The 27,436-nt window shown below is 42.6% G+C and overlaps 1 protein-coding gene across 1 annotated transcript in view; it reads left to right on the plus strand.

Annotated features, from left to right (window-relative positions):
- Positions 1-27,436, plus strand: part of GRXCR1 (glutaredoxin and cysteine rich domain containing 1) — an 88,584-nt gene that overhangs the window by 9,467 nt on the left and 51,681 nt on the right. The window contains exon 2 of the mRNA XM_063459924.1: positions 6,667-6,669. Coding sequence (XP_063315994.1) covers positions 6,667-6,669 — 3 coding nt within the window. The remainder of the gene's footprint in view (positions 1-6,666; positions 6,670-27,436) is intronic.

Genomic DNA, 27,436 nt, shown 5'->3' on the forward strand with positions numbered 1-27,436 from the left:
GAGTCAATAGTACACGTTCTGATCAAAACAAAACGTAAACAAAAACTGGAATTTGCGCTATATGTCTGTTCACCCGTAGTTCCCCTCTTTCATATTAAATGCACCCACACTTATTATATATCATTTAATTCAGGAGAAACAGGGCTTTCATTTCATATAAAATATTTGTATTTGAAACAATTTATTATGAATAAAATTTAAAAAAACTGTGAGAAATTTGATTTTTTTTTTTAAATTTGTAGTTCCGCCTCACATTTTAGCTGTAAATGTCATAATACTGTTAGGTTTTACGGCAACAAAATGCACATATTTGTAATCAGCGATGTCTCACGAGTACAACAGTACCCCCCATTAACAGGTTTTATGGTGTTTTGGAAAGTTACAGGGTCAAATATAGAACGTTCCATTTTCAAATTGAAATTTGCCAGATTAGTAATGTTACCTTTGAGACGGTGTGGTAGCCCAGGAATGAGAATTACCCCCATAATGGCATACCATTTGAAAAAGTAGACAACCCAAGGTATTGAACGTGGGGTATGTTTAGTTTTTTTTAGTAGCCACTTAGTCACAAACACTGGCCAAAGTTAGCGTTCATATTTGTTTTTGTGTGAAAAAAGCAAAAAACTAATATTTGGCCAGTGTTTGTGACTAAGTGGCTACTAAAAATGACTGGACATACCCCATTTGCAATACCTTGGGTTGTCTACTTTTGCAAATGGTATGCCATCATGGGGGTAATTCTTATTCCTGGGCTACCATACGGTCTCAAAGGCAACATAACTAATCTGGCAAATTTCAATGTCAAAAAAATGAAATGCAAGCCTTATATGTGACTCTCTAACTTTCCAAAACACCATAAAACCTGTACATGTGGGGTACTGTTATTCTCGGGAGATTTCACTAAACACAAATATTAGTGTTTTAAAACAGTAAAACATATTACAACAATAATATAGTCCATAAAAGTGCCGTTTGTTTGTAAAAAATGCAAAAAACGTCACTTTTACTTAAAATATCATCGTTGTAATACAATTTACCAGTTTTAAACACTAATATTTGAGTTCAGCGAAGTCTCCCGAGTAAAACAGTACCCCCTATGTACAGGTTTTATGGTGTCTTGGAGAGTTACAGGGTCTAATATAGTGCATGCGAATTAAATTCTCTGCACTTTCTCCCTGTGTTGTCAGGCATGTCAATCAAATTTTAATTAATCAAATGACATAATTATGTTAAAAAATTACTTAAATATACACGTAGAATTTTAATATATATGCATTTATAGGTATATAAATTCTACGTGTATACTAATGTAATCTTTTATGTAATTATATGTATTTATCTCTCTATATATATTTGCGGTTATTTGTATTTTATATATAGATAGATATATATAGAATGTCATTCTAAGTGTATTCTGTTTCCAATATATATATATTAATAACAAAATACAGTTAGAATGAAATTACATATGAATATATAATTTATTTTATATTTTGTTTCAATATTTTATTTATTTATTTAATTATTTTATTTATTTATTATTGTAATTATGCGTATATATATATAATATATATATGTAGATCTATTATATATATAATATATATATACATATTATATATATGTAACGTCATTCTAAGTGTATTTTAATATTAATATATATACTAATATTAATATTAAAATACATTACGTATGACGTTACATATATATAATATGTATATATATTATATATATAATATATATACATATTATATATATATAAAAAGGCATTTAATTTATTTTATAACATTTTAATATTTATTTTTTTACACTACCTACCAGCAGGGGGACTGTCTAATATTTTAAACAGTCCTCCTGCTGGCAGATCCATAGCCAGCTATAGGGGGCCATGTGATCGCTCTTTGAGAGCGATCACATGGCCCCCGGGGGCCTCATTTGCCGGAGGGGGGCTGCCTGGGCTCTCAGACAGCCCCCCAGAAGAGGATCGCGGCGGAGGTGAGTACACCTCTGCTCCTGGGGCTGCAAGCCGTTACGGCGTTCTATGCCGCCGCAACGGCTTTAAAGCCCTTTAAAGCCGCGACGGCATAGAACGCCGTAACGGCGTTAAGGGGTTAAATATGTGAAAGTTTAGATTGTTATTGTTAGGGACCAAGAACCAGACAGAGACAGAACTAGATGCCAAAACACCTTTATTAATAAATAACAAATAAAGAAATAACCAAAAGCAAAGTCCAGGAGGCAAGCCGGGGTCAGGCACCAAAGCGGGTAGTCAGACGAGCCAGGATCAGGAGAACGAAGCGCAGCGAAGTCAGGAACAAGGCCAGAGTCAGGAACCAGGAACACACAGGAAACACACAGGAAACACAGGAACAAGGAGATTTCTGGGGAACAGGAAACCACGCAAGGGCAAGGAGGTACTGGGATTTGCTGCTTAAAAAGGCTGCAATGATTAGCAGCAGGGTTGATTACTATTCTCAGGTGAGTAACCGTGGCAACATACTGAAGGAGCTGATCGTTAATCTCAGCTGAAAGCTCAGACACTGAAAAAGGAAGGGTTGCTGTTTAAAACAGCAAAGAAACCCTGACAGTTATGACATTATAAACATTATTAACCCCTTAAGAACGCAGGGGTTCTATGCCGTCCTTATTTAGATGGCTCTAAACACCGCAAGGCGGCATAGAATGCCCTGCAATCTTTTGTACTTACCTGGGAGCCCAGGGAGTACCCCTCCTTCCTCTTCGGCCCCCATGGGCCATGTGATCACGAGGTCCTTGCGAGGACCTCGCGATCACATGGACGGCATAGCCGTCCAAGGCAATACCAGCAGGGGGAGTGCCTGTAATGACAGGTACTCCCCCTGCTGCCTGAAAATAAAATTAAAACATGTTAAAACAGTGTAAAATTTAATTATATATACTTAGATCATATATATATTTATTCCCTGTTGAATCCCCTGCAAGCTGGAACAGCAGACACAGGAGTAAATCTTCTTTCCCTCCAATAACAGGACGACACACAGTTTTGGAGTTTAAGCTGGAATAGGATTTTAATGGAGGCACACTAGACTTTTATGCAAGTTTCCCAACAAGGGCGATGCCCAGTTGGACCTTGTTGGGCACAGGGACACAAAGTGAACAAACCAATAAAAACAGAGTCATACAGTGAGACACTTCCATACACAAACAATAGAATCCCTCCTCTGTGTTTGGGAGATAATTGAATCAGGAACTGTACTAATCTAACCTAATTATATCCAACACAGAAAAACATACAGTTTTATGAAACCCCAAAAAGTACCTTAAAAACACACAAAACCCCATAAAAGAATTTCCTGGAAGTCATAGTTTTGACCGACCGCAAGCATGGCCCCATGCCCAAAACAGTTCCAGGGAAATCAGTGCTAACAGTTGGTCAAGTTTGGTAGTCTTTTACAGGTTTCCCTGCAGGGCCCATAGTCTGTGGACAGGAGGCTGGCAAGCAGGCTCCTCCAGGAGCTTGTGGCAAACTCACTTGGAGAGGGGAGTTTGTCACATATCTTCCCCCTTCTGGGGAGACTATCCAGACCCCAGACCTCCAATCGGTCTGGGTCTGTGATAGTCTGGTGGCCTTTCCCAAAAGGCATAATTGTCCAGATGGCCTCCTGCCACAAGTGCCCATTTGTACATCCAGTGTCCTGTGGGGAAACAACCTGGATGCACTTCCCCCTGGTTGGACAAAGTACTTGCTGTGGATGGAGGGTGCAGTTTCCCTCATCCATGCCTGGAGGGCAGAGGCCAGCGGCGCTCTGTCCCATAGCCAGCGGTTCAGCTGGGTTGGTTGGTGGGACCGTCTCCTCCCCCAATAATATACTCTGCCGCTGGGGAGCGAGACTGACCGTCTCCACTCCCTGTAACTCACTCTGCTGCTGGGCATTGAGGATGATACTCTCCTCTCCCTGTAACTCTGTCGCTGGGGAGAGAGACCGACCGTTTCCTCTCCCAATAACACACTCCGCTCCCTGTATTGCACATTGCTGCTGGGGGGTGAGACCGATTGTCTCCACTCCCTGTACTGCACTCGGAAGCTGGGGAAAGAGACCGATGGCTCTTCTCCCAATAACACACACTGACGCTTGGGAACAAGACCAGGTGTCTCTGTTTCCTTGACCTCACACTGCCGCTGGGGAGTGAGACTGGTTGTCTACCCTCCCTGTAACATACACTGCCACTGGGGAGAAAGACCTACTGTCCCCTCTCCCAATAAAATACTCTGCCACTGGGGAGGAAGGCTGACACACTTCTCTTCCTGGGTTATACACTGCCTCTGGGGAGTGAGACTGGTTGTCTCCACTCCCTGTAACACACTCGGCCGATGGGGAGGAGGGATGTCACACTCCGCTCCCTGTAGGATACACTGCTGTTGGGGAGTGAGACTGGTTATCTCCACTCCTTGTAACATACATTGCCGCTGGGGAGAGAGACCGACTGTCTCCTCCCCCCAATAATATACTCTGCAGCTGTGGATGGAGTACAATACTCTCCTCTCCCTGTAACTCTGTCTGCCACTGGGGAGAGAGACCGACCGTCTCCTCTCCCAATAACACACTCTGCCCTTGGGGAGTGAAACCGGTTGTCTCCACTCCCTGTAACACACACTGCCGCTGGGGAGAGAAACCAACTGTCTCCTCCCCCAATAATATACTCTGCAGCTGGGGAGGAAGGACAACACACTTCTCTCCGTGGACTGTATTCTGTTGCTAGGGAGAGGGACCGACTGTCCCCACTCCTAACATTTCCATCTAAAGTTGGAGATCTTGGCCGGCTGCTCAGCATTTCTGTAGGGCCGGTGGAGAGACCTCAGTCCCATCTCCACCTGCCAACTGGGGGTCTTCCCAGGACCAGTCGATAAGGTCTTCTGTCTCTGGGGCTGGTTGGGAAGTAGGTAGTACGGTGTCCAGGTCTCCTGATGCAGGCTTAGTTGCTGGGGAGGAGGGATGAAAATCAACCCTCCCGGTGGTATACAGTCCATAAGCCCCATCATGTCAAAGACAGGCGGCGTTACAAGTTGGAATAGGCAAATATAATCCTGTTCTAGTTTACACTTCCAGTTGGCAAGAAAAAGATAGGTCTGGGTGAATGGCAGCGATCTCAGTAAGGTCCCAATTGTCTGCCCGCTCAGCTCGGATGGACCAGAATCGAGCAATGTCGGCTTCTCCGAACCAGAGACTACACCCTGTTCCAAATTATTATGCAAATTATATTTTTCTCATTTACCTAAATAATTGATGTAAATAACAGTCAGCATAATTCTCATGTTATCAACTATTAAGAGTACAATTCAAATTTTATTGAACAAACCTCCTAATGATAACAGTATTTTTTTTTAAAATAATTATTTATTTATAGATTCAGATTCAGATTCAAAGTAAGTACCATTATTTGGTAGGAGGGGTACAGAAGAGAGAGGGTAGGGGTGGGGTGGAACATTGCCTTCCAATCGCGTGTGTACCATCGCAGGGCACTTTTCCAACCATTTTAATACAATTACATACGTTGGTAAATCGACAGTTGGTTGGAGGTTTTGTGAGTCAGGTTCGGTTTGATTCACCCTTATCGGTCTTCCGTCTGTATCTGTGTACGTCTATGTTTCATCCATATGAGGATGAGTTGGGGTGGTGAGAAGGGGTCCATACGGGTTGAGTGCCCAGGGGTGGGTTTGTGTGCTTTTCCCATGGGGTTGCTGTTGGTCACCTGTTGAGTGTCCTGTTCCGGGTGAAATGTCCCACTCAGTGGTGTGTCGTCAGGGCATTTATGTGTTTTTAGTGGGTTTGTTAAGTTGTCCTGTTAGCGTCACAGGTGGGTTGCTAGGGTGCCCGGGGTAGTGTCCCTGGTGCAGTCCGCTTGGGTCTTGTGTTGTAGTGGGTTCCTGGGGCAGTGTCCCCTGTGGTCCCTTCAGTAATCCCCATCTTTTCGTTCCCCCGCATCTGTCTTTCCCGTTAAGATAGAAATTCTGGGGTCGTCTGCGTGTGTTCCTGTTTCGTAGATGACGTATGTATCCTTTTTTGTGGATGGCTTAAGGGTGGGTTGAGGTAGGGTGTGGGGTGTGGGTTGGGATGAAGTTGATGTTGGGGTTGCAGTCCGCGCACCGCCCGGGGCACAGTGCCTTCTCATTCAGACTGTGAGGGAGACGTGGGCGGCATGGGACCAGTGGTGGATTTACGGTGTGAGTTCAAGGGAGTGTGTAAGTTTCCTGGTCATTTGTCCTGGGGTTGTGTAGCTACGTCTCATGTTTGAATGGTTCACCATGGGATGGTTGTGTCTCCCTCTAGCCATTGGTCCCATATTTTGTGAAACTGTTTGGGAGTGTCTCTAATTTGTGCTGTAAGTTTGTCCATCTGTGAGCTTTCCATTATCTTTCTTGTGATCACTTCTTGTGTCGGAATGCAGGTCGAGGACCAGAGCTCTGCTATGGCTCTGCGTGTTGCTAAAGTGATTCGGGCGATCAGCTTGTTTTCTGCTCTAGTGAATGGATCTATAGGTTTGGAGAGCAACATGGCCCAGGGGTCTATGGGGCAGGGTTTGTTTAGTATTTTGGTTATTAATTGTGCGGTGCTCTGCCATAGTGGCCGCAGTTTCGGGCACGTCCACCAGCAGTGGAGGAACGTCCCCTTTTCCCCGCATTGTTTCCAGCAGGTGTTGAATGGGATGTGGTGTATAGTGGCAAGGCGTTGTGGTGTGAGGTACCAACGGAACAGCATTTTATATGCTTGTTCTGTGTGTGTCACACAGATGGAGACGGAGGCCGTCACCTCCCATATGTCTGACCAGTCTGTTGCATCGTCTGGGGGGCCAAGGTCTGCCTCCCATGCTGCTATGTATGGGAGGGAGCGGTGCGTGTGATTGGCTATGGTCATGTAGATGTCTGATATTTGTCCCTGCCTGTTCGGGTGGGCTATGCAATCGCGTTCGAATCTAGTGAGCGGGGCCGTGCCAGCTTGTCTGATGCTTGGGGTTGCTGCGAAACTGCGTAGTTGGATATATCTAAAGTGGTCGAAAGTCGTTAGGGAGGCTGACTCTTTGATGTCTGTGAATTGTATGATTTCGTTATTCTGGTATAGGTATCCTATTCTCGAGATGTCCCTGTGTTCGAACTGGGAGAAGTGTTTGGGGGTGAGTCCTGGAGGAAAAAGTTTGTTCCTCCAGATCGGGGTCATGGGTGAGAGGAATGATGATAAGTCGTACTTATCCCTTGTTTTGTCCCAAAGGTCTTGTGCGTGACTAATGGCGGGTGCGGTCGGTGGAGATAGGGGTCTGTGTGGTCTGGGTGCCCACATATATACCCGTTTGTGTACCCGTGTTGGCGATGGTCGGTCTTAGTCTCATGCGTCTCTGTCAGTGGCAGTGTCTCACATCTGGTGTTTTGCTAGGAGCATGTTGGGTGATAGCTTTTCGCCCTTGGATTGGTGGTCGGGGCGTCAGGTGGGTGTCTGTCCAGTCAGTTGTCGTAGTAGTCCCCTGTATGTGGTTATTGTCCCTGGTTATTCCCTGGGTCAGTCTTCGGGTCGTCTGGAGGGTTGAGGTTTGCGATGGAAGGAGCGACATAAAAAGCATAACATTATATCAACCATACAGTAACATGAATTTGCTATAACTCCTATTGCCCTTACGGTTCTATACATAATCCTTGCTGAGACCTGTGGGGATCTTGGAGGATGAGGGTAACTGGGGAGGGGTGCAGGCAGGCGGGTGAGTTAGTAGCTAATGTCCCCCCTACCTGCTAAGGTGGTGCCTTGGATGTAGGGGTGCTGTGTGTGGGGGGGTAGGGGTGCTGTGTGTGGGGGGTAGGGGTGCTGTGTGGGGGGGGTAGAGGTGCTGTGTGGGGGGGTAGAGGTGCTGTGTGGGGGGGGTAGGGGTGAGGGGAGGGATGCTGGGTGTAGGGGAGAGGTGCTGGGTTTAGGGGAGGAGTGGGGTGCCGGGGAGAGGAGGGGTGCTGTGTGGGGGGTAGGGGTACTGTGTGTGTGGGGGGGGGGTAGGGGTACTGTGTGTGGAGGGGGAGGGGTACTGTGTGTGGGGGGTGGGGGTACTGCTGGGGGGTAGGGGTACTGTATGTGTGGGGAGGGGTACTGTGTGGGGGTAGGGGTACTGCTGGGAGGTAGGGTGCTGTGTGTGGGGGGGAGGGGTACTGTGTGTGTGGGGGTAGGGGTGCTGTGTGTGTGGGGGGTAGGGGTACTGCTGGGGGGTAGGGGTGCTGTGTGTGTGGGGTAGGGGTACTGCTGGGGGGTAGGGGTGCTGTGTGTGGGGGGGGTAGGGGTACTGTGTGTGTGGGGGTAGGGGTACTGCTGGGGGGTAGGGGTGCTGTGTGTGTGGGGGTAGGGGTGCTGTGTGTGTTGGGGTAGGGGTGCTGTGTGTGGGGGGAGGGGTGCTGTGTGTGGGGGGTAGGGGTACTGCTGGGGGTAGGGGTGCTGTGTGTGTGGGGGTAGGGGTACTGCTGGGGGGTAGGGGTGCTGTGTGTGTGGGGATGGGGTGTGGGGGTAAACGTTTACAAAAAATATATATATGAAATTATTATCTTCTCCCCCCCCCCTTCTTACCTTTAATGAAGGAGGGGGGGACACAGTCATCCCTGGTGGTCCGGTGGTGGCAAGTACTGCTTCCGGTTCGGGAGGCAGGGGGAGGCAGGGGAGGGATCTTTGAAGCAGCTCCCCTGTCCTCCCGCGCAATGCTGTGTGGAGCGTTGCCATGGTAACGTGCGGCAACGCTCCACACAGCTTGCTCGCGGGAGGACAGGGGAGCTGCTTCAACGATTCCTCCCCCTGCCTCCCGAACCGGAAGCGGAGTAGGCGCCTGCCGTTTCGGGCAGGCAGGTGCCTACTCTGCAGTGATGGCAAACCTATGGCCGCGTGCCCACAGAAAGGGCCCGGCGTGCCACCTGTGGCACGCGTGCCATAGGTTCGCCATCACTGCTATAGGGTCAGGAATACATGTTTGGGTTCCTGACTCTATAGTGTTCTTTTAAGATTGAGGCAAACAGAGCTTGTGGGTGTTAGGTAAAAGGGATTTAGGATTAGGATTAGGACCATCAGGTAGTATCACAACAGTCCACTCCTACTTTTAAGATCCTTGCATCACGGGCACAAAGGGAATTCTATATTTGGAACTGTATATGGTACAGCTATGTTATTTACTCATCATATAGATTTTATAGCATGTCCAAAGATCAAATCATTGTGCTCTGTGTTTTATTTTATTTGTGACAGTTACATGTACTTGAACGTTACAGGCTTATGTTTCTATCTTCATTTTAGTTTTAGTCAAATTAAATAGTTTTATAATTGTCATTCTCATGTTGTGCTGTACTATTTGTAGTTTCCATAATATATATTATTCGTTCAAATTGCATTGTTAATTTCTAATTTTTAATTTATTATTTTAACCCCATAACGCCGTTACAGCGTTCTATGCCGTCCCCATTTAAATGGGCTTTAAAGCCGCTGCGGCGGCAAAGAACGCCTTAACGGCGGCATAGAACGCCGTAATGGCTTAAGCCCCCAGGAGGGGAAATTTACTTACCTCCGCCGCGATCCTCTTCGGGTGGACTGCCTGACAGCCCAGGCAGCCCTCACCCGGCATATCAGGCCCTCTGGGGCCATGTAATCGCTCTCAAAGAGCGATCACATGGCCCCCTATAGCTGGCTGTGGATCTGCCAGCAGTGGGACTGTCTGAAATGTCAGACAGTCCCCCTACTGGTGGGAAGAATAATACAAATATTATTAAACATATTTATTTATTTATTTATTTTTCATATTCATTTTTTTATTTTTCAAAAATGTATCACAATAGACAGTAAAAGACTTACATTTAAAAATATAGACAAAAAACAATAAAACAATAAATACGTTCCGACAGTTGTAGCCCTCTAAGATACTAAATCTTTAATTTATTACCCTTAATTATCATCTTAATTATAAATTAGACGACATACCAAATTTAGTGTCTTTACTTCAACTTGAAAGAACCTTAAATAGCTATTCACTGTCTATGATAAACCATGTAAACATAAAAACAAACATAAAGTCATACTGTGCCGAGATCTATATATCCTGATAGATAGTGCCTTACTATGGGGCTTGATATTTTCCCCTTTACTTTTCCCTTTTCTGCTACTTTCTCTCTTTTCTTCTCTCTTTTTTTTTTAAAGAAAATTTACATTATAACAACAGGACGTAACGTGCGTAACTACGTCATCCCTCCTCTATTATTAAACATATTTAAAATTAATTAAAAGTATTTCTATATAAATATAAAATATATATATAATAACGTCTTAAATATATCATATATATGTAACATCATACGTAGTGTATTTTAATGTTAATATAATTATATATATTAGTATTAAAATACACTTAGAATGACATTACATATATATAATATATATATATATATATGTAACGGATCACCTGGCACCCCGCCCGGGTACCTCCGTTGAAGGATGCTCCTAGCGTTTCCTGAGGACTCCAAGCACTCTGGCAGACACCACAATCACCGAACCGATTCAGCATATGAATCTTCTCAAGCCTCTGAATGCTGTAGACCATTGAATAGGAACCATACGAATAGGCTTACATTCCTAGCAGTCAACTGGAACAGCATGCAATCAATCCTTCCCCCAATAATGAGACGACACTTCACTTTGAGGGTAAAACAGGAACTCTCGACTGGCTCATCCAGCCTGGCTTTTATTTCCATCTCACACATACAGGCCACACCCAGGGGGAGGCATAAAATAGCCAATAGTATCACGGGTGCAACCCACACATCCCCTCCCCTTAGTGTGACACATAATCCCATTATGCATACAGTTTAAAATATACTTTTTACACAACTTTCATAACTTTAAAACCATACATCACATTCACATAAATATCACATATTCAGACTCAGCATACTTTAAACATAAACACTTCCAAAAATCAGGCAAATCCCTCCAATGGATCAAAAGTTACACGGAAGTCCTTTTATGACCGACCGCCAGCACATTTTCTTGCCCAAAACAGTTCCATGGATTTGGGCTGTGCGGTCGGTCAATTTCTGGCATAAAAACGGCTAAGTCCCATTCGAAGTGTGCCTGTACTTCGACTTTAGTCGAAGTGTCGAAGTGGAGTTGATGTTAAGGGTCGGCGGTGTTCGAAGTTAAAATGGCCGCCGCCACGTGGTCCTTTGTCCGATACCGGCCACTTCGACGACTTCGACAACTTCGGTAACTTCGACAGCTTCGACTGTGTCCGAAGTGCCATATACAAAAGTACCAATCTGTCCCCAAAGTATTTAAAGGGCTAGGGACAGTATTATACAATCCACATGCCCAAAAGTAGTTCTTAAAGGGTCAGTACATTATGGTAGCAGTCCATAAGCCCCAATTCAGTCCCTTAAAGGGCAATATCTCCCAGGGACCATAATCACTGGGCAGGAGGCTAGCAACCAGGCTTCTCCAGTTCTCAGTGGCGAGGTTGGTTCCGCCACAATATATATATATATATATAATACATCTATATGGGGGCGGGGCCTGCCGCCGAGCCGGATGCACCTTGGCTCCGCTATGAAAATAGCAAAATCAGGCAAAAACATACCTTTTTTCCCCGAAAAAAATGATCAACAGCCACATGAAGGCACAGGGGACACAAACAAACACCCTGGAGGTCAAAATCAGCCCCCGACCTGCCGGTAAAGCGGACTGCTGGGCACCTGAGATTGAGGCCTGTCGTGAGGCTCTGACGGGAGAGGCGGCCGATCTCCCATGCTTGGTCCGGCGGGACCTCTCGCAAGCCTACTGAGGGCCCCGTTCTCCCCCCCTGTGGGCCGGGGGGGTTATCTCGGACCCCACCGGAGAGGCAGTGTCTGCTTCTACCATCTGAGCGGCGACACGATCACATAAGCACCGCGTGGCAAAATCCAAAATGGTCGCCGCGTTCACTGCAAGCCGAGATCAAGCTCCTAAATACAAAATCGGAAGCTACAACTCTCTGTGATACTGGCGGACCAAAGGGGACTTTACCAGGACTCTCACTCTGCCCACACTGAGAGGAGCAGTGATCGCGGCACACAGGCATTATCCTGCACCCAAGGCTCATACTGCCAAATGACACGAACGCACCCCTGACCGGCAAGCACCGAAACGCGTACCCAGAGGGAAAAATAAGGGACTTAAAGATGGTGACCAGGACGACAGCCGACCCAGCGCAGCTACAGGAGAAACTGCAGCTGCTAACCCTGTATAAGGACAGCCCAGCACTGTACTTTCTTTAGCATATGATCTTAACACAGTTGCTCTACTCACATAGTTTCAAAATGTCTAAACCTAAATGTATGCTTTACCCGGCAAGCCCAGTGACTCGCTGCCCCCCGGTGGTTAATTTCAAGCAGTGTGGAGAAATCTACACCCGATATTAGTTTGAATAGCCTATAATTTACCAATCGTATACTTTTGTAATTACTACTCAACTAAGCATGACCAGCTCAGATATAATTGTTTCTATACTTCTAGCTAGCGACTAACATACATAGGAAAAATCCCACTGTAATTAATGCTGAAAAGTATTCATCATATTTTATAAAAATGTGCATTGACATAATAGCCATGTTTTAAATGTCTACTGAAAAATGTGAACGTGAGCTGTTGTGGCTAAGTTTACAACGATGTTAACCATATGCACACAAAAATAAAGAATTCAAAATATATATATAATACATCTATGTATATTTTATATTTATATATACACGTATAATTACAAAAATACATAAAATAATAAACTAAATAAAACTTGAAAAAAAAATTAAAATAAATTATATATACATATGTAATTTCATTCTAAGTGTATTTTGTTACCAATATATATATTGGTAACAAAATGCACTTAGAATGACATTTCTATATATATATCTATCTATCTATATATAAAATACAAATAACCACAAATATATATATATATACACATAAATATATAGATAATTACATAAATAACTACATAAATGTACAAGTAAACTTTAAATACATATATATATATGTATATATATTAAAAATTCTACGTGTATATTTAAGTAATATTTTAACATAATTATTAGAATTAATTAATTAAATTTCGATTGACATGCCTGACAACCCAGGCAGAAAGTGCAGAGAATTTGAATTGCAAGCACTCTATTTAACCCTGTAACTTTCCAAGACACCATAAATCCTGTACATGGGGGGTACTGTTTTACTTCACTGAACACAAACATTAGTGTTTCAAAATGGTAACTTGTATTACAACAATATTTTTAGTAAAAGTGATGTTTTTTGCATTTTTCACACACAAACTGCACTTTTACTGACAATATTATTGTTGTAATATGTTTTACTGTTCTAAAACACTTATTTTTGTGTTCAGTGAAGTCTCCCAAGTATTACAGTACCCCCCATGTACAGTTTTTATGGTGTTTTGGAAAGTTAGAGAGTCAAATATAAGGCCTGCATTTCATTTTTATCACATTTAAATTTTCCAGATTGGTTATGTTGCCTTTTGAAACAGTATGGTAGCCCAGGAATGAGAATTACCCCCATAATGGCATACCATTTGCAAAAGTAGACAACTCAAGGTATTGCAAATGGGGTATGTCCAGTCATTTTTAGCAGCCACTTAGTCACAAACACTGGCCAAATATAATTTTTTTGCTTTTTTCACACAAAAACAAATATGAATGCTAACTTTGGCAAGTGTTTGTGACTAAGTGGCTACTACAAAAGCCTGGACATACCCCACTTGCAATACCTTGGGTAGCCTACTTTTGCAAATGGTACTTTCCAAAACACTGTAAAATCTGTTATTGGGGGGTACTGTTGTACTCATGAGACTTTGCTGAATCTATATATGTGCTTTTTTTTCAGTAAAATTTTTTCAGTTGTTTTCAGTAAAAGCTAACAGTATTATGACATTTACAGCTAAAATGTGAGGCAGAACTACAAATCTTTTTCAAAAATGTTAATTTCTCACAGTTTATTTTATTTTATTCATAATAAATTATGTTTCATATATGAATAGTTCATGTGAAATTAAAGCCCGGTTTCTCCTGAACAAAATGATATATAATAAGTGTGGGTGCATTTAATATGAAAGAGATGAATTACGGTTGAACAGACATATAGCGCAAATTCCAGTTTTTGTTTACGTTTTGTTTTGATCAGAACGTGTACTATTGACTCCGTCCTGAAGGGGTTAAAAATACACGTCATTGTTTTACTTTCCTGCCTACTCGCTGTTTATTTACTAGTGGGATCAAGTAATACTTGTAGCTAAAACCACTTAAACATTTTAGATATGTTTTATCTGTAGATTGGTGAAATATGTCCAAATAACACTTCTTCTTAAATTACCTTGAATTGTTTTAATCAGTCACAGTAGGGTTTTTACTGCTTTCAAATATAAAATGCTAAACAAATTGTTACTGCCTCAGTGAAGTCAGAATGAAATAACCTCAAATTAGCCACATATGAGTCATTCAAGGCAGGTGACAAAGTTAATTGGGCAATCACATCTAATTTGTATACTCATCAAGATGAATTATGTCAAACCAACTCACATTCTACTCAGTTCTATAAAGTACATCATTTGATTTTAAAAATATACTTTTATTTCCTAAGCAAATTATAGGAATATTTTAGCATAAATAATGTAAGAGAAAGGTACTATTACTTTTTCAATTAGTAACTGAGATTGTTGTAATGTTACTTGTTAAATGTACTGTTAAACAATGACAAATGTAACTAATGATCATTATTTTCATAGAATGATAGTTGTCCCCTATCTTCTCTGCTTTTGCATAATATTGCTCTTGTATGGGTCATTATACTATAAATCACTCTACCCAATTTAGCCCTAGTTAGCGTATGTAGGCTTTTGAAGATATAACTGATTTAAATAAAATTTGGGACCAAATGCATCTGGTAGGATGCACATTCACAAACTATTGTTCACTTGCTTTCATGCAAGTGCATTAATAATTTGAATAATTATTTTTCTGCTGGAAGCATTAGCAGAAAGCATTTGTGACGTCAGGCACTGATTTTGGTTGACAAGGCCGGGCTCACAATCTCCATTTCAGTTCATGCCAAAGGTGTTCAATGGGGTAGAGGTCAGGACTCTGGCCAGTAAAATTCATCCACATCCAAACTCATCCAACCATGTCTTTAGGGACCTTGTATTGTGCACCGGGGCACAGTCAAGCTGGAATAGAAAAGGGACTTTCCCAAACTGTCCCCACAAAGTTGAAAGCATAGCATTGTCCAAAGCACAAGGCATTCTCCATTCTATTCCAAGTGTAGAAAATAGAGTGAGCAATAACTCATCAGACTATATTATTTTTGTAATAGTAGAGAAGTGCAGGTTTTGCACTCTTCACATCGAGTTCAGCATCTTTTTGATGGAGTTTTTTTTATGTGTACTCTACACTGATCAGCCATAACATTAAAACCAACTGCCTAATATCATGCACGTCCCACTTGTGCTTACAAAACCACTGTGAAGTCTCAAAGCATTGACTCCACAAGACCTCTGTACATGTCCTGTGGTACCTGGCACCAAGACATGGATCAGATTTGTTGCTCAAGCACATGCCACAGATGCTCAATTGGATTGAAATCTGGGGAATTTGCATTCCAAGGCAACACCCTGGAGTTTTTGTCATGTCCCTCAAACCTGTCCTGAACAATGTTTGCAGTGCTGCAGGGTACATTATTCTGCTGAAAGAGGGGTCTGCCATCAGGGAACACCATTGCCATGAAGGTTTACCAGCAGAACATTGCCCAGAGCATATGTGTTCCACGCCTCGGATTGTGTCAATTATACTTACTTTTGATCTCTGGGTTCATGCTCGTTTGCAATCTGAATTGGGAGGTATTAGGCAAGTATCTGTTTGTGATCGGGTTCCCTGGGAATCTGTATGTGTAGATGGGGTGATTGTTCTTTTCCCTGATTTTTCACATTTATCCTAATATCTAAGATATCCCACAGGCGCCATTGTAAAAATATAATCAATGTTGTTCACTTCACATGTCAGTGGTTTTAATGTTGTGGCTGATCAGTGTGTGCATGTCATCTTCAACACAAAATAATATTGCAGTTTATGTGCGTAATGCACTTGTACTTCTAGCACTGACTTGTGGGCATCTGGGAATTAAACTTATACATTAGGTGTTACTGTTATTTGTTTCCTCAGTCCGTCCATCAATCCATCCTTCTATATAACTGTAACATAATATGGTTGGCGTGGAAGTAAGGATCAGGAGATGGTGAGCAATGAGAGAGACCAGGAAATTATGGACATTAGACGTGGAGATTTGTTTTCGGTCCAAACAGCAATTAGTCCAAATTTGGAGTGATTGGGTGATTGGTCGAATTCTTAAACTCCAAGCCAAAATCTATCCAAATAACTAACCAAATAAGCTGCTCAATGACTGTTCATTTTGATTTGTGATTCTGAATTATGTCTATGGCACCATAAAAAAGATTATTTGTGGCTAAGGGACAGTAACTAATTGTTAATTTCTTCACAGATTAAGTGGGAAGTGACCAAGAGAGGGTAAAAAATTAGGAGCAGTAAACAATTATTTATTTTACATTCAATAAATATATAAAAAATATATTTATTTTTTGCCACTTCTCTTTTTCTTTCAATTGGTTTCTTATTCTAACTGAGGCCTTCTAATATTGTTTGTACAGCTTTTCAGATTATTTAAAATTTTTGGATAAACTTTTTCAATTGATTTTTTTCAAAATACTTAAATATCAAGGAATATATCAATATATCAAAATTATGAAAATATTACAAAAATAATATATTTTTCTTATTATTAAATCATTTAAAAAGTTTATAAAAAAAATAATTAACCATTTAAAAAGTTTATACAAAAATATTAAATTGGGACCTTAATCTGTGAACCAAATGGCAGAAAAATGCTCCTATCACTTTACTGCAAAATATATACATTATATATATATTTTACAGTGCACAGATTGACAAATTTCTACGGCTTTTTGGTTAATCTGATTCAGCTGAACTCAACCACCATATAGCTGAAGTTCCAGCATCCTTGAAAAAAATTCCATTGTTGGGGAAAAATGATTCAGCCAAACTAAATGTTCTCATCGTGGACAAGTCTAGAGGCCATAGAGGAGCAAACAGATATTAACAGGCATTAAAAGAAAGCCTTGGTCGTGTGAAGAGGGAGTGAAAGAGAAAGAGGAAGCATACAATTGCTGCCAGATAAAATGTAGACACTAGATGTTTGGCAGAGAAGGGTTTTATGAAACTTTAACATTTTAGGAGGGATTCTTTCACATGAAAAAGACAGGTCCTGTTTATGAGAGAGTGGACGGGTTTAAGAGCACCTGGTCAGTTCCCATAGCTACCAGGGCCTATAAATTTTACTACAGTTCCCATTCCTTTACTGCAATACTTACGTTCTAATTAAAAAAGAAAAAACAACAACACACAAACATAAGAAAATAAATACATTTATTTAATCAATTAATTTACTTCAACACATTTGTAATATTATTATGATAATATAGATTTTTTTTTAAAACCATGTAAAATAAAAAGTTTATCATAGCAAGTGCAGTCTCATGGTTTATATATGTCTCCAGAACCCCTTAATGGTAATATTTTCCCACAATACACAGATCGTCTTTATGTATTTTCCCCTCTCTATCTATATATATTCTATTTTCTCTTGCTGGCTCTTGCAATGAATGGAGACAGTGATGTAAATACAGTCTTCCTGTGCAAGGAGTAAAGGGAATTGGGTTGCACACGCAATATATACTTTTCTTTGTAATGGTGCTGTAAATACCATAATGTATGCATTATACAGATTATGCACACTCAAAAATACAGTATTAAATTTTACTAGGCTATTTAAAAATGTCCTGTCTGTGGGGATTTAGTTACACCATATGGTCATGCAGTGACCACTTAATCAAAGTAGCCCAATATTGGTGGGTGCTACACTAACATTAGCATGTGGGAAAACTAGTGTAGGACCCATGCAGTGGAGCACTCTAGGAGACATAAATTGCTCAAATACAAATTGATTAGTGCAGTAGAGATGGGAAATATTAGAGATAGCACATGCGGAGTGGCCCACATCTGGGGTTGTATGAAGAACCCTCTCTCCCCATACTGGCAGTGTATCGTAACATGTGCGAGTAAGACTGCAGCAGACTGCATGCTTCTCTTCCCTGTCTATTAGTGGAGCACGTCAAAAAGGAAGGTTATGACGTGCCTCTCTGCAAATTCACTTTGCAGATTGCTAGGATGTCAGTGACAGGGCATGCAGACTTCTTTCATGGTCCCTATGGACCACGCCAAAATATTGGTAGATCCAAGTAAGGGGGTTAGGAGAGACACACCAGGGTGTAAGCAAGGTTATGAGAGACAAACAAGAGTTTGAGGGTTATGAAAGGCACACAAGAGGTTAAGGGGAGTAGAGAGAAACACAATGGTGTATGGATGGAGAGACAGACAAGATTATAAAGGGGACTGTGTGATACACACATGGGATAAGTGGATAAGGAGGTTATGGGAGACACAAATAAGTGTGAGGGTGTGCCAAGAAAAACAAGAAAGATTAATTCTGGTTGGGTATCAACTGACAATTCCATCCTCAGACTTAGGTATCCATGTTGTTAGGGGGAAAAAAACAACCAACCAACCAACCAACTGTAATGATACTTTACCTTTCCCCTTCGGACCCGCGCGGCATGACTCTCTCTTTCAACACTTCTGGGAGGCGGAGTAACCTGTCGGACATCGTCCGCTTCATACACGCCCCCTCTTATGACGCGACGCATGTCGTCAAAGTCATAACAACTATACCGCGAAAATTCAAACTATTTCACGCTCCCTGACATTTTGGGAGTGTGGATTTAAAGCTACAAACACTCCACTATAAAAGGGCACCTTTTATCCTCGTTCAGTGCCCTATTGTGGATCATTCTCAGTTCCCTCTAGTGCTTTATAGTTTCTCTGTTGATATTCTGGTATTTTGACCTCTGGCTTGCCCTTTTGACTATTCTTCTCTCTGGTATCCTGACTTCGGCTAGTTTATTAGTTTATTCTCCTTTCTGGTATCCCCTGACTCTTGGCTATATCCTCAACTATTCTTAAACGTTAAACCCGGCCACTCTAAGGTCCGGTAATAGGTTTCTTTAGTAGGTTGCACACTGCGTGTTTGGGTCACTGTCGTGACATTACAATAGGGCCATGGACCCTGCAGGTGCTAATCAAGTATTAATCAAGTATTAACTTTGAACTCCATCCCCGAGCCTATCCGACAGACAGATCTAAAATCGGATATATAATAACCCTCTTTGTAGATAGGGCTTTAGTGTAGGCTAACCCGTTATGGGAGAATGACAACCCCATAGTATTCAATTATATTGAATTTGTCGCTGCCTTTAGGAGAACTTTTGACCCCCCTGGAAGACGAACTAATGCCGCAAAAACCCTCTTACGCATGAGACAGGGTTCTCGTTCCTTAGTAGACTATGCTTTAGAGTTCCGTACCTATGCTGCTGAGGTGAAATGGAATGAACAGGCATTTATAGATGTGTTTATGAATGGGCTCTCTGACAAGATACTGGATGAGGTGGCTACTAGGAAATTAACCCAATGCATTAGAGGACTTAATAACTTACTTAGCCCACATTGACGAACGCCTAAAACATAGGCAAACACTAGGGACAGGCCAAGACGTATTTCGGAACGTTTGGCATTAACCTTTCCTTCCTCTGAAACAGCCACTTCTCCTGAACCTATGCAATTAGGTGCTACTCGGTTGTCTGAAAAGCAATATCGAAGAAAGAAGGGACTTTGCCTGTACTGTGAAAGGAAGGGTCATTCATGTCTAGCCTGCCCTAGTAGACCTGAAAACTCCAGCACCTAAGCCCTCCAGGAGGACAGGCCTTGGGTGTAATGTGTATGTCCTCCTTTAATGAAAAAAAAGAACTAAGGCTTCTACTACCCGTTATACTAGAATGGGAGAAACAGATAGTGCAGACTACTGCCTTGATTGATTCTGGGGCTGCCAAGAATTTCATTGATGTGAATTTCGATCAGAAACATTCTCTCCCATTTCAAGCAAGATCCACACCCTTGCCGTGGAGGCCATAGAGGGTAGACCACCGGCGGTTCCTTTTATTACTAGGGAGACAAACCCCTTGATTTTATCCGTAGGCACCTTGCATAAGGAAATGATAATCCTACAGCAAATAACCTCTCCTACCTTCCCTGTCATTCTTGGTTTTCCCTGGCTCTCCAAGCATAATCCTATGATAGATTGGGAGAGGAAAGAAATAATTAGGTGGGGTGATTCCTGTTTCGAAAGGTGTATGACTCAAGTGAAGCCTGTAGGTTTGCTTAATGTTCCTACTATGGAATCTTTAACGACTCTAATACTGGAGATTTATCTTGATCTTAAGGCAGTCTTTGGATGACTGTGCTATCAACCTACTAACTGGTATAATGCCTCCTAGGCGTACTGTGTATCCTCTCTCAGTTAACAAAAATAAGGTACTAGAACAATATATTACAGAGAATCTAAGAAAAGGTTTTATAATCAAGTCTTCTTCACCTGCTGGGGCGGGTTTCTTTTTTATTTCAAAGAAAGAGGGGGATCTACGACCCTGTATCAACTACCAGGGTTAAAATAAAATAACCATGCGTAACGCCTACCCAATACCTCTAATAATGGAATTATTTGACAGGTTAAAGGGAGCGTCGATATTTACTAAACTAGATTTAAGAGGGGCATATAATCTAGTTAGAATTAAACACAGAGACAAATGGAAAACCGCCTTTAATACTTGTTATGGTCACTACGAGTATAGGGTAATGTCCTTTGGCTTATGTAATGCCCCAGCAGTCTTTCAAGATTTCATGAATGATGTGCTAAGATATTACCTGCAAGAGTTTGCAATTGTTTATCTAGACGATATCTTAATCTATTCTAAGAACATCAAGGAACACCATGATCATGTCAGACAGGTCCTATCGAAGCTATTAGAAAATGGACTTTATTGTAAATTGGAAAAATGTATTTTCAACAAAAACAAGATACACTTTTTGGGATACATAATATTGGGTTCTGGTTTTCAGATGGAACCTGAGAAACTATCCTACATTGGCCTCTACCTATTGGTCTAAAAGCGATACAACGTTTTTTAGGCTTCGACAACTACTATAGGAAATCTATCAAAGGATTTCTGTCTATTACTGCTCCTATCACGTCCATGACTAAAAAGGGAAGAAACCATCAAGATTGGAGTCTAGAAGCTAGGGCTGCTTTTGATACATTAAAGAAAGCCTTTTCATTTTAAGGCATCCCAATCCTTCTCGTTCTTTCCTACTCGAGGTGGATGAATCTGAGACTGGTATAGGGGCAGTATTATCCCAAAGACCCTCAGATGATCTACCTTTACAACCTTGCGGTTTTTATTCGGAAAAATTGACCGAGACAGAAAAAAGGTATGACATAGGGGACAGAGAATTGTTGGCAATCATTTCCGGTCTCTCAAGGAGTGTCGAGTAGGAGCGGGGAAGATAGCTATTCCTGAATCTCTATCTCCACACAGCTAGTGTCATCCTCTCCAGATTTCAGCGCCTGGTGACTCTACTTGCCAGCAGCCCTGTCATGGGTGTACTCGCGTGCATGCATACGAGTAGAAGCTCAGGCCTCCCAATTGTCCCGATTTTGAGCAGGACAGTCCTGATTTTGAGGTCCTGTCCCACAGTTCCCAATCAGTTCTCTGATGTCCCACTTTTGGGAATTGTCCCCAAGAAGCACGAACATAGAGCACTGTAACAGTGCTCCCTCAGTTGGAATGATGGACAGGCACCTGCACACGTTCACGCCTGGCTGATCTGAAAATGTTTTGGGCAGGTCCACCCCTTTCTGGGTGGATCCACGCTTTTGAATAGTGCCAGTGACGTTATCATATCACTGGTCCACCCCCTTTCACTCCTCTTATCCCGAGTCACAGGACACTGAATTTTGGAGGTATAGAAACATGGGGTCTATGTGATGCCCCATAGAACTTTTTATTTTTAACCCCTTAAGGACACATGACATGTGTGACATGTCATGATTCCCTTTTATTCCAGAAGTTTGGTCCTTAAGGGGTTAAATTCTTTATTTTATTGAGGCATGTGATTATAGGGGTACAGAAAAAAGAGGGGGAGACTTTCAAGAGTTGTACAGGTTAGGGTCGTCATAACATATTGTCAAAGTCTCCTATGATTATCAACCTAATTTTATATATAATAAAGTTTAGACAGTACGCTTTGTCTAGGCGCTCTACATTCATGCATGCTATGGCTAATAAAAGTGTATACATGCTTAGTTAAACATTCTTTACGTTACAACAGGTTAATAGCATAATGTAATACTAGTGAGAGTAGCTAGTTCCAAACCATGTTTTGTATAATGTTGTTGCTTATCTCGGAGTACTTCTATATTGCTCAACAGGAGAACTAGGTTGTGGGCAGCACAGATCATTTTTTTTTTTTTTTTTTAAATTCTTTATTTTTGGTGTGCATAAAGGATTACAGCATTGCTTGTACAGCCACAACACATTTTTTATAAGATTACTTAACGTCGAGTCATCAACAGATTGACTTGAACAAGATTAAAAAAATAACAATGGATGGTTACATGCTTGAATATTGGTGTGTTGTCATGTTTATGTCATGAGGGAGACTGGGAGAGTGCTTAATAAGACATGCTAAGTACAAGCTGGGTAGCTACCTCTGTCCTACTAAATTCCTTTGTCGATTAGTCACAGTGTCATACGACTAGTAGTTATGATGAGTTTCCTCACTTTAGTGTCTAGGCAAGTGTATTACTATGGCTCTGCTGAACTCTGTTTAGGTGAGGGATATGTATATTGTAGTTATTCCAGCACGGTGTCTCCTTAGTTGGGCTTTAGAAGATATTGCCCATTTATGTACAGTAGATATATGTTGATAACGCTTTTCAGGGTACACAACTAGCCAGGACAGAACACCTTACATCAGCATATGTGGTACAATAACTTAAATATATTGTATGCTTATAACGTACAAGTAAAATGGTGACCCGCAGAGGCTATTAGCTACACGTAAGTGAGAGTAATCTGGCATTAGACAGGTAGATAATAATCTGCTCGTAAAATGGAGAGAGCACGTTGCTTAATGAGGAGCAGATGACGGTTCTGCACTTATTAACAAAGTTAGGTGTGTAGGGATTAAGTGCTCGGAGACTCGGCTATTCTTGCATACGTGTTTTTGACAAGAGTGTGGTCAGATCATGCTTATTTATAACGGGAGCTGTACAGACAAAGCAGAACCCCTTGAATGCATGTGGCTTACAGGCTAGGTTTTGAGCACTCAGTGCAGTAAAATATCTTCATTAAGCAGTGGTCATTTAGTTGGGCAGGTTTTAGACACAGGTATGCATTAAGTTGCAGGATAGTTATCGCAGAACAGGAGGGAGAATTTAACGAATATAATAACAGTGACCTAAAGACTCATTCAGGCTTATGTGGTATCATTGTCTGTGTGCTACTTCTGTGTGTAACTAGAAGGGGCTAATATAAACAAGTATAAGTAGGGTTATTCTAGATTTGGCAAAAGCGGTTGTCAGGACATGCGGTCAAACTTGTATGCAGTGGTCCCCGACGGCGGCACTTGCACATGCACCCATGGGTTTGCGTGTGCAGGTCTCAGGAGAGTTTATGTTGGATCGCCATTTATCCTATTCCTTTTATGGGAATGTGGCTGGGGCCCTCTGGTTGGTCCCGGGGGGATGCTGCCGCTCGTGCGGTGGTGGGGGTGTCCCCCCTGCCCCAGGCTGGTGTGTAGGCCTGCGTCTTATGGCCTGAGACTCGGTGGCATACGTTGCCCGAGTGTCTCCCCTTTGTGGGGGTGGCGGGAGGTCTGTAGGCTGTTTGTTGCTTGTGTCTCCACCTGTGTGGCCGACGCCTTCGGGTCGGGACCCTCTCGGCCTTCAGTAAGGTTGGGTGTCAGTAAGTGTCAGTAAGTGGACCGTTGCTGCGCCCAGGGGAGTCCCCCTCTCACCAGACCGCCCGTGGCTCCTCTCTCTCGGTTCCATGGGGTCCTGTTGCTTGATCGTGGCGTGCTGTGCGCGTTTCTGAAGCTTCTCCCAGAAGTCATTAAACAGGGCATCGAGGCGTTGCATAAGGTCTGTGCCGCGGTCGGAGCTCCGCTCAGATATTTCCGGCTGAGTTTGCCGTTGTTGTGAGTACTCCGCCGCCATTTTCGATGGGCCACATGTCGCCGGCCCTGGTGCCAACTTGCTGTGCATAGGCTTGTTCCGGGCTCGCAGCGAGGACCGGGATATCCCCCGCCGGTCCCGGGGGCAGAATGAGTGAGGGTCGCGGTGGTTTTGGAGTAGGTAGGAGGAAAGGGGAGCGGCCGTCTCCCCCCTGCCAGCCATCCTGTAGGCCTCGGTCACCGTAGCTTGGGTCCTCGGGTGGTCAGGCCGTCGATTTGAGTGTCCAGAGATGCATCCCGAGGGTCCCATGTCAGCTATGCCCCTCCAGAGTGGTTTTGTGCCGATTTTAAGGGTATATTTCCCAAATTCAGGCAAATAAAGCAGGAGCTGGGTTTTGGCACGTCCACTCTGCTCGGTAGTTAGGCTCCGCCCCCACCCCATAGAACTTTTAATGCAAGATCAACGAGATGCCATAGGCAGGTTTTCTGGGTTATTATTATTATTATTATTATCATCACCAATTATATAGCGCCAACAGATTCCGTAGCGCTTTACAATATTATGAAAAGGGGGATTTAACTATAAATACGACAATTACAAGAAAACTTACAGGAACAATAGGTTGAAGACGACCCTGCTCAAACAAGCTTACAGTCTATGGGTGGTGGGGGTTACATCACAGGATGCCTGTTCCCATCACGGAAAGTGGAAAAAAGAAGCAGGTTCTGGTCTCTTGACACATTTTGCCAAAAATCAACTTGTCTCTGCTTTGTCTTATGACATAATTTGGTTCTATTTATTCGTTTATAAAATCTACCAATTTTATCATTATGAAAAACCTAAAAGTGACAAGAACAGTTTAAGATGCTTTTAATATCCCATCCAATATTCCTCTCAGTTCTGTTACTCTTTATTGTAATAAACGTAAAAATCTCTTGATAAAGCTTGTAAAAAAACATGTCAAATATTCATCCGAAACCACCTGTTATTTCCTGTATTATAGACTATTTATAAAATATTACAATCTTTCCATTTACTGTAAAAAGGTAGATTTGAGGTCAGTCACAAAGAGAATGTCCAGTGCCTGTTGGTTAAAAAATAAAATGTAAAGGTTGTATTAGTTGCCTAGGGGACTACAGAATGTTTATAGTTTGTATGCTCTAATTTAATGGTACCAGTAGCTGATTAATATATTAATAGTGGATTGCTATAACTTCCTCCTGGTACATTATGTCCACTGCTTGTAAACTATTGCTATTCGCTATTGACATCATGCTTGAACACCATGGATTTTTATATAAAATATCTTATTTTTTAACAGTTTATCAAATATGTATCTTGGTTGTGAAAGTGAAGTTTTGATTCGTTTTATCATCTGATGATAATTATATCTTATTAACTTGATGCAACAACTAGAGGGCAGCAAAGACCAGGAAAAAAAGGGAAAATACCCCATTTAACAATTCTTTACAATGCTATCATCAAACCATATGAGCAACAAATACACACAAAATCAGTGTGTTTTATTTCTTCCAGATCTTCAACAAAAATAAAATTCACTTCATATCTCCATAGCATATATGAAGGTTTTAGAAACAAATATGAAAGGTTTAGGAGGTTATCACAGACATCATGGGCAGTCCGCCTTCATTTCGTCCTGAGTCTGTACTCCAGCACAACACTCCCTTACTATTATCCAAATAAAAATAAAAAGATTCTCCAATTTTTACTAAACACAGAAAATGCAGTTGAATCTCTCGTTCTGTTATTTTGGAAGACAGTGCAAACTCCTTCCATTTCTCCTTGGCTGTCTAAGGTGGCCATAACAGAGATGTATACCTGATTATGGTTCCCTTGGTTGGACTTCTTCTCTAGATGCTAGGATGAAGAGGGCGGAGGTGATCTCACACCATCATCAAAGCTGGTTTAGTTCTAGCCAGACTTGCTACTTGTGTAAATTAGCAGCTCGTTCTAGTTACTGGGACTCTTTGATGTTTGTATCAGCTGAGCTGAGATGCTGCTATCTGTGTCCCAACCGATGGATGGAGACTGCTCCTTCTGGCCGGCGCAGGGAAGTGTATCAGAGTGTTGTAACTTTTTGCAATGCTCTGATACAGTAGAAGTATCAGGCCGGTGAGGGAGATTGGATAAGGCATCTACTCCGATGGGAAAATCTATCCTGCCGGCCTCGGCCCCAAGAGGAGAGAATGGGCTGACTGGGATTATAAACAATTTATAGAATATATTACTACTGAAGTCACCCAGACCACTTCATCTCAATAGTAGGCTTACATGAACACTTGGGCATCATAACAACTTCATCTGAATCAAGATGTTACATTACTAAGATATTCCTGATGCTGGTTTACTTTCAGGAGTTCAACCATTAATGAGTGGTTTAACTCCAATGTCCTGTGTCTGGTGTACAGGGCCGGCGCTTCCTATAAGGTGAGGGGGCGCCCTATGCCCCCATCGCCGGCCCTTTAATTGTTGCAGCCGCCTGAGCGCTCTATAGAGAGCACACAGGCGCCTGCCGCACTGCCTCACCTCCCCTGTAGCGTGGCTGAGCTCCTCTCCGTTCTGCGATCTGGCCGGACTAACAGGAAGTGCACACTCAGTGTGCACTTCCTATCAGTCCGGCTGGGTACAGGAAACAGAAACTCCTGTACCGCGGACCGGAGAGGAGCTCGGCCACGCTACAGGAAGGGGAGGTGAGGTTAGGAGGTGAACTGGGGGAGGGGGGGTAGAAGAACTGGGGGAGGGGAGGGGAGGGAGATAAGAAGAACGGGGGGTAAGAAGAACAAGGGGAGGGGGTAAGAAGAAGAGGGAAGGTGGGGGAGTAAGAAGAAAACAAAGGGAGGGGGGAGTAAGAAGAAAACAAGGGAGGGGGGAGTAAGAAGAAGACAAGTGGAGGGGGCTAAGAATGGGGGAGGGGGAGTATGAAGAGGGGTGGGGGGAGTAAGAAGAAGAGGGGTGGGGGGAGTAAGAAGAAAGGGGGGAAGTAAGAAGAAGACAAGTGGAGGGGGGGAGTAAGAATAAGAGGGGAGGGGGGAGTAAGAAGAAGAGGGGAGGGGGGAGTAAGCAGAAAGGGGGGAAGGGGGGAGTAAGAAGAAGAGGGGAGGGAGGAGTAAGAAGAAGACAAGTTGAGGGGA

The sequence above is a fragment of the Pelobates fuscus genome, chromosome 6 (genome assembly GCF_036172605.1).
Source record: "Pelobates fuscus isolate aPelFus1 chromosome 6, aPelFus1.pri, whole genome shotgun sequence".
Lineage (NCBI taxonomy): Eukaryota > Metazoa > Chordata > Amphibia > Anura > Pelobatidae > Pelobates > Pelobates fuscus.